The sequence below is a fragment of the Perognathus longimembris genome, chromosome 11, assembly GCF_023159225.1.
Source record: "Perognathus longimembris pacificus isolate PPM17 chromosome 11, ASM2315922v1, whole genome shotgun sequence".
Lineage (NCBI taxonomy): Eukaryota > Metazoa > Chordata > Mammalia > Rodentia > Heteromyidae > Perognathus > Perognathus longimembris.
In genome coordinates this window covers 17,659,150-17,670,979 of record NC_063171.1, presented here as the reverse complement: position 1 = coordinate 17,670,979, position 11,830 = coordinate 17,659,150, and the positions used below count along the sequence as shown (strand labels likewise).

Genomic DNA, 11,830 nt, shown 5'->3' with positions numbered 1-11,830 from the left:
GGGAAAAAAATTAAAAAGAACTTTTTTTTTAGATTACAGATTTATTCTACTTGCCACTTAGAATGCACAGTATTTTATGTTTAAGCATGTAAAATTTGAAAACAAGATAGCCTAGATTAAATAATATCATTTCCCAGTTTGAATGTGTTCATTGAGAGGTCTTTTGCCCAGTGAGAACCATGTAGTATTGAAAATCTGTGATCACATAAACTGATTACTCTCAGTAATATTTTTTGTATTCCATTGGTAAGATTAAAAAAAAAAAAAGAAATTCTAGAGTAGATTGATTTTTTTTGAGTCTCTGGTTTACTATATAGCCCAGGCTGGTCTCAAACTTAATTCCCCCTGCCTCTTGAATGTTGCAGTTATGGTATATATCATCACATCTGATGGCACATTATTTTTCTAGTCTCATGTTCCCCATTTCATTCCTAGTGTTTTTGAGAGGCAAAGACTAACATGGGCAAGAGTCCATCTTCATCTGTCTCATTGTCCTTCACTTCACAAATCAACATGGAAACACTCAACAACCTGTGACCATTTACCAACAGATAGGAAAGGTTACCATTGAAGTGTAAGCCCCATCTGAGTTCCTTGATGAGTTTGCTCATGTTGAACTGGTGAGACACAAGGGACTTGATTTTTATCTAGAGTGACAAGCTGCTTTTTACCCTATACTGTATTAGGATGCTGCGCTTGGGTAAGTTAGGTGTCTACTCCATTGGCAGTATGGTGCTGCCTGAAGGGCTCCCAGACCATATGGAAAGATTGGTCTGGGAGAGTTCAGAAGAATCCCATTGAACCAAGAGTGCATTACTCAGCTTTTCTTCATAACAAATATCCAAATCAACTGAGAAAGAAAAAAGGATCATTTTGATTTATGGTTTCAGAGTCTTCAGTCCACAATTCACTGGCCCTGTTGCTGGCCTAGGGTAGTGATCCTGACAAGATAATATATCCTGGCTGAGAGTACATAGGTGCTCACCTCACAGCCAGGAACTGAAAAAGAAGAAAAAAAGATATTTCAGTCTCACAGTCCTCTTTGACAGCGCCCATGCTCCCACCCCAGTTACTGAAGATTTCCTCCTAGGCCTCAACTGGCAAAGGCTCCACCCCCTCCCAAGAGTGGGTAGATGGACCAATCCTGGTAGCAGATGGAACAATCCTGGTGGTAGATACCTGTCAGTAGACCAATTATGTTAACACGTGAGCCTTTGGAGGATTTTCTATATCCAAGCTATAGCAGGGACAACAGTGACTATGACCAGTCCAGCACCTTTCATAGCAGCATATCTTGTCCAAAGAACTAGTTATAATTTCCTACTTTTATTTTAAAAAGTTCTTTTGAGACAAATGGCAAAATTGATGATGAACTTTAAAATCAAATCTGTTGTATATTCAGCCAAAGGGAAAAATCTTGAAGCTCTACATATTATAAAACACTACATGAGCCTAGTTTGGTTCCTCCTCTATGAGGAATGTGGAGAAACCCGAGAGAGGTTCCTTGGAAAAACAGGAAAAGATTAGAAAATAGGATACCTGAGAAAGATGTGATTATTCCTTTACAGAAAAAGGATATTCTGAATTCAAAGTCTTGTGTCTGCTTGTTAACTAATTCCCTTGAAAGATTATTATATACTTATACAATAGGGATGGTGGAAAAGTTTTATACTATGGAGTGGGAGCCAGATATTGATGTACATGGCTATAATTGCTCTGATATGCTAAGGGAGAGAGATACCAAGTGCAGAGGAATCTGAAAGAAGGTAAATGCTGTGAGGCTGGTAATCAGAGATTTCCAGAGGAGAAATGGGGGTGGAGGGGTGGGGTGGGGTGGGGTAGGGTATGGTTTGGGTAAATTCCCCCAAAGACTCATGGATTGAAGGCTTGGTTTCCAGCCTGTGGCATTATAATGAAGTAGTGCAATCTTAGGAGGTGAGGCTTAGTTAGAAGCCTGGGTATGTGGGGGTGTACATCTGAAGGGATTGTTGGCACTTTGCTGTGTGTATGTGCACGCGCCTGTCTTGGGGCTTGAATTCAGGGCTTGGAAGCTCTCCTTGAGCTTTTTGCTCAAGGCTAGCCCTCTACTACTTGAGCCATAGACTGACTCTTGTCTTTTTGGTGGTTAACTGGCAATAAGAGACTCAAGGATTTTCCTGCCTTATCCGTGTTTGAACAATGATCCTCAGATAGCCTAGAAATACAGGTATGAGCCACTGGCACTCAGCTGTCACTCTGTTTCTTGGATATCATGAAGTGAGCAGTTTCCTTTGCTAGGTCTTTCCTTCCCATCAGAATGTGCCAAGATAGCTGCGCTCATAGCTCATACCTATAATCCTACCTACTCAGGAGGCTAAGATCTGAGGATCAAGGTTCAAAGCCAGCCTGGGCAAGAAAGTCTGTGAGACTTTTATCTCCATTTAACCACTCAAAAACCGGAAGTGTCACTGCAGCTCAAGTTGTAGAGCACTAGCTTTGAGCTGAAGAGCTCAGGGGCAGTGCCCAGGCCCAGAATTCAAGCCCCACAACAACAAAAAAATGTGCCAACAGCAACAACCAGCATGGAGGAAAGCTTCCAAAATGGTGAGCCCAAAATAAATATTTCCTCTTTGTAAGTTGACTATATTAGGTACTTTGTTACAATCACAGACAACTGACTATCATGGAGTTTGACCTAACACTTGAAGATTGGGTACTAACTTTCCTGATGAATACAGAATTATTTAGCATGTACAAAATAAACAGTGTGTCTGAGGATTCCCAGGCCATCATGGTGAAGAGAGGACAAGTTGGGGATGAGGTACCTTGTTTGATATTCTTTAAAACTTGGAATTGCCTTATAGTGGTTGAAAATGAATGTAGGGGAGTATGTTATATGCACATTTTTCTCTGATGTATTGAGGTTTGAATTCAGGACCTTGCAATTGCTAAGCAGGTACTCTGACACTTATCCAATACCTCCTACCCTGTATTTGTTATTTAGTTTTAAAGAAAACCTCTGTGGGTAGTTTCATTAAGGAGAACATTGAGGAGTTCCTTGTGTCTGCAAGAGAGAGAATAAGAAGGAAGAGCTGAAACATGAGGATTGAATCTTTGCAAGGCAAAGTTTGATAAGACAAGGGATTTGATTTTGTGAGTGATAGAAATTGTGAAAGGAATTGGGAGCATATTCAGAGCTGAAGAAAATGTGTAAACGATGGCCTTCATTGACATTTTTAAGTTTCTTTGTGGATGAGGCAACACATTCAGTTTTCTTAAAGTATATTTTCCAGAAAATAAACAGAAAGCAAAGTTCCAGTGTTTTCCAAAAGGTTGACTGTGGTATAACTGCCAAGACTTATCTATATCCTGAAGGACTTTGTAACCTTCACCATGGTAGTGTGCTCTGGGGGGGAACATTGGATTCAAACTTTACTCATCACATGATCTCTTTTCTAGATGGAACTTAAGTTCTAATGAAATACTGAACCAGATACATTTGACTATTACAAACTTTAAAATTTTCCTAGATTCGGAACCCCTTAAATGCATTTAAGGTTTGGAATTATTTTTCCACAGTCCTTATCAGGTACTAAATGAGTAATCTGACAGGTCTCCAGTCTGGTCAATATTTAGTAATAACTAGAGAACAATTACATTTTACAGCCCTTAAGGATAGAGAAGTCAATAAAATAGGAACAGATATAATACCAGCCTTCACCTAAACACCACCTAGGACACCAAGGGCCCAGATTAATAGAAAACCTGTGCAATCATTGTTTTTTTTTTCATTTCAGAGAATTAAAAAAATAATAGAGTTGATAAGTTGCCACTTATCACTTCATCTGAAAATATTTCCAGGTATAAATCAAAGCTAGGGTGGTTTTTTTTTTAATGCTGAGATTGCAGAAATATTTCAATGTGGATGCCAATTCTGATTAGTTGGCAATGTTTCTTAGCACATTAGGTTTAAGAGTTGTGACTAAGTCAATTTGGGGTATAAGAATGGTGATTAATAAGCACTATCTGCCTTGTGAAGTAAAGTCAGAGAGAAGCTCCTTATCCTTCTAGCTCCAGTGCCCTTACTGAGTTGTGGTATATAGCCTTTTAGGTCTAGAAAAAAACAGTTGTGCAAGAGAGCCATTTGGTGTTAATTAAGCTGAAAATGTGAACTTTACAGAAATATGCTCTTAACATGGATCCCAGGCAGAATTCACTTGAGTCATAGCTCAACTTTTGGCTTTTTGGTGATTAATTGGAGATCAATTAGTGATTAATTAGTCTCATGGGTTTTCTTGCCTGGGCTGCCTTTGAACTGCAGTCTTCACATCTCAGCCTCTTGGATAGCTAAGATTAAAGGCAGAAGTCACTGGTTCCCAGCAGAAAACCCACTGTGGTTTGCAAATCCCTGAAGGGAGTGATATTATCAGGAGAGATACTTACTTTTTTGTAAAAAAAAATTTTTAAAGAAAAAAAAGAAGAGAAAGGTAGAAATCGTTATTCATCTTGGTTTCAAGCAGCATCCTGAGAAGCCCTGCCCACTGACCTCTGGGGGGGGGGGCGGGTCCTGTGGGCAGATGCCTAGCTGCTCTTCAAGGGGTGGGACATGTGCAGTGTGAATCAGGGACACTTACTTCACACCCATCTTGCTGCCCCACTCTGAGCCAATAATATAAAAAAACAACTTGAGAAAAACATGTCCCTCAGAGACAGTCTGTTCCTGTAGTGTCTAATTTGTGGCTAAAATCCTGGACTTGACATTAGGAGAGATGAAATGGAAAGATCTGTTTCTCAGCTTGACTAGACACTAGCCTCAAGAACTTTGAATAAACTTTCCCAAGCCTTTACCTTCCTTGTAAGTGTGATTGGGAAGAGAGAGAGGCTGGAAGTAGAGACAAGGAAGAAAGGGATTTTTTTTTGTGTGTGAGGGTAATGAGTTCTAGACCTTCCCCCCCTTCCTTCCTTCCTCCCTCCCTCCCTCCCTCCCTCCCTCCCTCCCTCCCTCCCTCCCTCCCTCCCTTCCTCCCTCCTTTCCTTTCTTTTGTGGGCCTGGGTGCTGTCCCTGAGCTCTTCAGCTCAAAGCTAGTGTGCCCTACCATTTGAACCACAGCACCACTTCCGGTTTTGAGTGGTTAATTGGAGATAAGAGTCTCTTGGACTTTCCTGCCTGGGCTGGCTTTAAACGCTATCCTCAGATCTCAGCCTCCTGAGTAGCTAAGATTACAGGCCTTGGCCTCTGATGCCCAGTGTTCTACACCTTTTAACTAAACTGTTTCCAGTCCTTGTTATGAATGAGATAGGATGAACTAGAGTAGATAGAGCATGGCTCCAGGGCAGAAAAGTTCATGAGATTCTTATCTCCAAATAACCAGCAGAAAACTCAAGCGAAGATGTAGCTCTAGTGGTAGAGTGCCGGCCTTGAACAGAGCAAGAGGCCCTGATTTCAAACTCCAGTTCTGGCAAGGAAGGAAGGAAAAAAAGAAAAAAGGATAGAAAGAAGGAAGGAAAGAGTAAAAAAGAAAGTTCTTTCATCTCTAGCAGGAAGTTCCTGAGAATGTTCCTACAAGAGATGGAAATTCTTACAGTCAACCTGGTGATTTCAGATATTTCTGGAACCCTGAGCATCCTTACCCTTTTTTTTTTCAGTGCTGGGTGTGGAACCCACAGCCTTATGCAATGCTAGGAAAATGCTCTTCCATTGAGCTCCAGTCCTTTTTTTTTTTTTTTTTAAACAAGAAGGTTATTTAAACAACAAGACGCTTGACTTGAAGGGAAAACTATCTAGGATTCTTTTTTTTTTTTTAAGAGTAATTTACCCCTACTTAAAGACAGATTGCCCTACATGTAACAGCTACGTACAAAAAAGTTATAAAATTGTCCTTGGTTTTACAATGATAAATGAAAACATTAAAATTCTCCGATCAAACAAGGTATGCAAGGATTTTTGTTGGTTTTTTCTTTTTTTTTTGTTAAAACAGTGAGAGCAAAATAACTTACTGAAATATAAAGATAAAAGCTGAATGAGCATGCCACTGATGGAGAAGGGGGATATTTTCACAGAACCAGTATTTTTTCCCATCCCATCTCCATTTGATGTCAATCAAAATATACCATTGGCCATTTAGGTTTTTCTTTAAAAAAAAAAAAGGAAAAGAAAAACAATATGCTTGTGCACATACACCAGTTACTTTATGTACAATAAAGGAATGGGGAAGGGGAAAATGAAAGAATAGAGAAAACTATACTGTAGTAGTCAGGATGTGGTGGAACCAAATTGCAGTTTTCTAATTAAGAATGTATTCTTGGTCTATAAGAAAAAAGTTCGGGAGCAAAGTAGCAGGTTCCCTTTCTTAGTAGACACCTCCTGTCTGCTGCTGGAACACATCAATTGTATCTTCATCCTCCATTTTCAACTGTGCAGGTGTGTCTGTTTCATTGCTTGGCTGCCCATCAAATCGGAATCTGATCTGCCTCATCGATAAACCCTGTCGTTCACAATAGGCTTTCATTAGTTTACTAAGTGGTGTATGCCTCTTAATCTTAAGCTGCACCACAGAACCATCCTGCCCCGCTACCTTCAAATTAATATGATCGTTGTTCTCAGTCTTGACTCCTTCCTTGGGCTTTTCGTCGGCCATCGCGAGCACCGGAGTCTCCTCAGATGCCGCTTCACAAAAGAGGCCCCCGGTCCGCACCAAACGAGCACACAGGCAGCACCACAGCGGCTGGAGGAGGTGGCAGCGGTGGACCTCCAGTCTTTTACTTTTTTCTTTTTTGTCAGTCCTCGGGCTTGAACTCAGGTCCTGGGCACTGTCCCTGAGCTTCTTTTGCTCAAGGCTGGAACTCTACCACTTGAGCCACAGCACCACTTCTGGCTTTTTCTGTGTATGTGGTTCTGAGGAATCGAACCCAGGGCTTCATGGATGCTAGGCAAGCACGCTACCACTAAGCCACATTCCCAGCCTAGTACTTTTTTTTTTTTTAATTATTTTTAACATACTGTAGCTTTGAAATTTATTTTCAACTAACATACTTTTAAACTCTTAGTCCTGGGGCTTGAACTCAGGGGCTTGGATACTGCCCCTGAGCTTCTTTTGCTCAAGGCTAGCACTCTTCCACTTGAGCCACAGTGCCACTTCCAGCCTTTTCTGTTTATGTGGTACTGAGGAATTGAACCCAGGGCTTCATGCATGCTAGGCAAGCATTCTACCGCTAAGCCACATTCTCAGCCCCCAGTCCTTGTTTTTTTGAGATAAGGTCTTAGTAGCTAGTCCAGGGTAACCTTGAACTCATGGTCCTCCTGCATGATGGGATTGCAGGCGTGTTACTACCACACTCAGTTGCTAACAGCTCTTGAGATAGGAACATCATGAAGGTCACAATCAGTTTTCCTTAAAACTGTGCTGCTAGGAGCTGTTTCCCACTGTTAGATAAAGTTACAGGAAGGCAATTGCTTTGGATTAAGCTCTTGCTCTAGCCCAGACAAGAAACAATATAGAATCAAGAACGCTGAAATTTCATATCTTAAGATAAAAGTAGTTTGTTTATCTGACCTTCTTGGAAATCGATTGGAGAGATTATAGCCACATTTCGCAAACTGGCCAACTTTAATTGGCCAGACAAGAAAATTCTCTTATATTAATCCCCTACACACAAAAAGATAACCTGAGGTATAATTGATCTGTTGTTTTTCATTTCTGCATCTCCTTGTCCCTGTATCTCAAGGAAAGTAGCTTCGAAATGAGTAATCTGCTTTTGAGTTTTGTATCTGCTTTCTTCAAGGCCTTTCCTATGTATAAAATCAATCTTTTCTGTTCAGTTTGTGGATTGAAAACTCTATTTTGTTTCATAAATCAGGTGTTGCTTGATTTCAGAATGGAAACAAAAAAAGCAAAAAGGCAGTTTGGATATCTATTTATTTATTTTGCCAGAACCAGGGCTTGAACTCAGGGCCTGGGTGCTGTCTCTTAGTTTTTTTCTGCTCAAAGATAGCACTCTAAAATATGAGCCATAAATCTATTTCCAGTTTTTCAGTGGTTAGAGATTGGAGTACACAATTTCTGCCTATGCTGGCTTTGAAATCAGCCTCCTGAGTAGCTAGGATTATAGGCATGAGCCACCAGTGCATGGCTAAGATTTTTAAATTCTTGTATTTTTTTTCCTTTGATGGCACAGATGTCTGGGTGATGTGACTCTGTGTAATCTTAGAAGGATAGGCCCCCTATCCCTAGAAGGGAACAAAAGGTCTTGAAGGGTACAAATAATCCAACTATGTTCAGCTTCACCTTTTTCTTTCTTTCATTCTTTAAAAAAAATATATATATATATATACATGCTAACACATAGTAAGTCCTATGTATGTCATCAACTTATGTGCATAAACCAACGTAGGCCTTTATTAGGTAGAGCAGTGATTATCTTCAAACTTTTTGCTCTAGAAATCGTTAATGACTTGTAAAATCTGTTTACACATTTTCAAATCATCTTCAAGCTTTAAATATTTTTCTTCTAAATCATGGAGTTGCAGATTCACTCATTCAGGTCAGAAATTGTTTCTAAAGAAAATGAGTTAAAAGCAGAACATGATGGTTTATGCCTTTAATCCCAACACTATGGAATCTAAGGCAGGAGAATTGTGAGTTTGAGGCCAATCTAGACGATGTAGTGAGACCCTGTCTCATGAAACAGCCAAAGAGATAATATCTGGCTAAAGTAGACTGGCCTTTTCTGCTGGCAGAAGGTTAAATGTAAGCTTATACAACCCTACTTCTGAATTTGAGAGAAACAGAAAACCAGAGCTCAGGCAGATGAAAAGACATCCCCATCTCCTCCGCAGTCTTAGAAAATCTGCATTCCCTCTGTTCTCTGTTTGGTGGCCTATAGGTGTGCTTACCACTTAGCATGCACTCAGAGCTCAGAGGGGCTTTGCTTTTGCTTTATTACAAAAGCGCCTTTAGGGCCTTTAGTTGAGAAACAGGATGTGAGAAAAGGAACTATGGGGCACTATAAGAGTCTGTTTAACACAGCCATGTTAGAAGATGTGGGAGTTAAGGATTTGAATGTCCATTCTGCTCAACTACTCATGTCTGTGAACCCCCATCAAAGTTCTCCTCTGAGCCAGCCTAGACCCTATCTTGTTGAAGAGGCCACTTTTTGCAAGAATCCTGCTAACTCAGTGTAGCCAGAATCTTCCATCTCAGTTTCACAGGCAAAATCTGATCAGTGTCCATTTCTCTACCATCTCACTAAGCAATATCTAATTACCTGGCTTTCCTTCATCAAGAATGCTATTAGGTTGGTTTAGCCAGAAGAGCACCTGTAACTTACCCACCCATGCTTGCCTCCATACTCTATCTCCTACCTGGGCTGTAAATTCTCACATATCCTTCTGAATCTGGAGTTAGCTCAATCTCTCTTCCTTCCACAAAAGCCCATTCCTACTGCTATTAAATAATAATGTCTCCAGGTGTCAGTGGTTCACCCTGTAATCCTAGCTACCTAGGGGACTGAGATCTGAAGATTGTGGTTCAAACCCACCCGGGGCATGAAAGTCTGCGAGACTCTTATGTCCAATTAACCACCAAAAAAGTCGGAAGTGGACTTGTGGCTCAAGTGGTAGAGTGGTAGCTTTGAGGAAGAAAAGGTCAGGGACGCACCCAAGCATTGGGTTCAAGTCCCAAGACTGGCATAAAATTTAAAAGAAACAGTGTTATGTCATGAGTAATGTTTATTAACATTTCAGTAGGGCTTTAAATAACTGAGGAAACATTTTTATTTTCTTGGAAAGACCTTTATTATATATATGCATAGTGTATATGTGTGTAATTTTATATTGTTATAATATATTAAATAAATATGTGTATTGCATTGTAAATACATGTATATTACATTGTTAATATATAGTTAATATAATACAGATATATAAATTGCGATAATATATAAATACAGAATAATATATAAATATATTGTATTATACAAATATTTCATATAAAATAAATTATTTACAAGTGATAAGTCATAAAACAATATTTTTTTCCCTAAGAAGAACAGTAGGGGGCTGGGGATATGGCCTAGTGGCAAGAGTGCTTGCCTCGTATACATGAGGCCCTGGGTTCAATTCCCCAGCACCACATATACAGAAAATGGCCAGAAGTGGCGCTGTGGCTCAAGTGACAGAGTGCTAGCCTTGAGCAAAAAAGAAGCCAGGGACAGTGCTCAGGCCCTGAGTCCAAGCCCCAGGACTGGCAAAAAAAAAAAAAAAAAAAAGAACAGTAGGGCTTATTGGTCATGCCATGATGTTGTTTTGGTTATTTTACCATGAAAAATATTTACACCTTGTTTTGTAGTTAGTATGATTAGTGTCTGTTTTTTTGTTTTTTTTTTTTTCCTTTTTAGGGATGCTGGTTTGTTTCTTTTTAGCATTAGCATCCCTCAGGTTATCTTGATGCTTTTGAAAAAAAAGATGTCTTTTCTTCTTATCTTGAATTTGGTATGCATGCATGCATGCGCACACATGTCTTATGTCCAAGGAACATTTAAGTTCCTGTGACATTTGTTATGTTATAAATTATTAAGACAGAGTTAACAAGGCTTTTGCCCTCCCTACTTGACAATAAAAATAACAAAGAAATCAAATTAAATTGTTAATTGAGCACCTACAGTATGATCATTTTTTTCCTGAATCAATTTAGGTTGGTAGGCTCCAATGCTGATTATTTGAAGTCTTCTTGAAGTCTTTAGGATACCACAATATACCATTTGCACCTACCTTAAAGACTATTTTTCTCATTATGACAGTGAAGGCTGGCTGAACCTCGAAGAGTCATAAACATCCCTTTGAAGACTTCTTGGGAGAGGAGGTGAGAGGCTGTGGGTGGAGGCTGTTTAGTAACAAATACTTGGAACAAGTGATGAAAGAGGAAGAAGGAACACCAGGGTTCCTTAAACCTTTTGCACCAAATACAGGGCACTCTAGGAATCAAACCAACAAAGGATATTTATGAAATATTTGAGGAAAATCTTTTTGTATAATAATTTCTTTCAATACAGATTTACTCAATAGTTACTTTGCATACAACACTTTAAAAGGTATTTTGTACAATAGAGCCATAGCTCTGGGGAAAAAAAGAACATATTGTCATTTCATTTCTCAGTGTTTTTTCTCTGTGTTGGTTGTAAAATATGGCACTTATGTGAGCACTGGTGGCTCATACTTGTAATCATAGCTACTCAGGAGGCTAAGATCAGAGTCTGAAAGTAAATAGTTCTTCCCTAGGCAACATTTTAAACCAATTCTCCTTTTGCAGAGGTACGTATTTTAAATTCTACTCTTTTCTAATTACTGATTTATTAACTTTGGAAAGTATCTACTGACTCTGCTCATCGGAATGGGAAGTATGCTGCTGAAAACCCTTTAATTATTATCTTTTATCTCTTGATAGTAGGGCTAGTATATTTGGCCCTCCTAAGTGGTTTCCTATTTTAGGTTTATAGACAGTGCGGACAGCAAATATACATACATACATACATACATACATACATATATCTTTGGTGTTGTTGCTTATGGGGCTTGAACTCAGGGCCTGGGCATTTCCTTGAGCTTTTTATTTTATTTGTTCAAGGTTAGTGCTCTACCACTTTGAGCCATAGCTCCACTTCCAGTTTTCTGGAGGTTAAGTGGAGATAACTGTCTCATGTATTTTCTTATCCTGGCTGGCTTCAAACTGCGATCCTCAGATCTCAGCCGCCTGAGTAGGTATAATTACAGGCATGAGCTGCCAGTGCATGGCAGAGCTTATATTTCTGACAGATTTTTAGACGCTTTTACTGACTTCTTGCCATGAAAATACAT

At 39.5% G+C, this 11,830-nt stretch overlaps 1 protein-coding gene across 1 annotated transcript; it reads right to left on the bottom strand.

Moving 5' to 3' along the window:
• Nucleotides 1–5,717: 5,717 nt before the first annotated feature.
• On the bottom strand, nucleotides 5,718–6,723 carry LOC125359250 (small ubiquitin-related modifier 2-like). The gene has a single exon (XM_048356886.1). It carries the CDS (start codon nucleotides 6,615–6,617, stop codon nucleotides 6,330–6,332), a length of 288 nt encoding a protein of 95 aa, XP_048212843.1. The 5' UTR covers nucleotides 6,618–6,723; the 3' UTR covers nucleotides 5,718–6,329.
• Nucleotides 6,724–11,830: the final 5,107 nt, after the last annotated feature.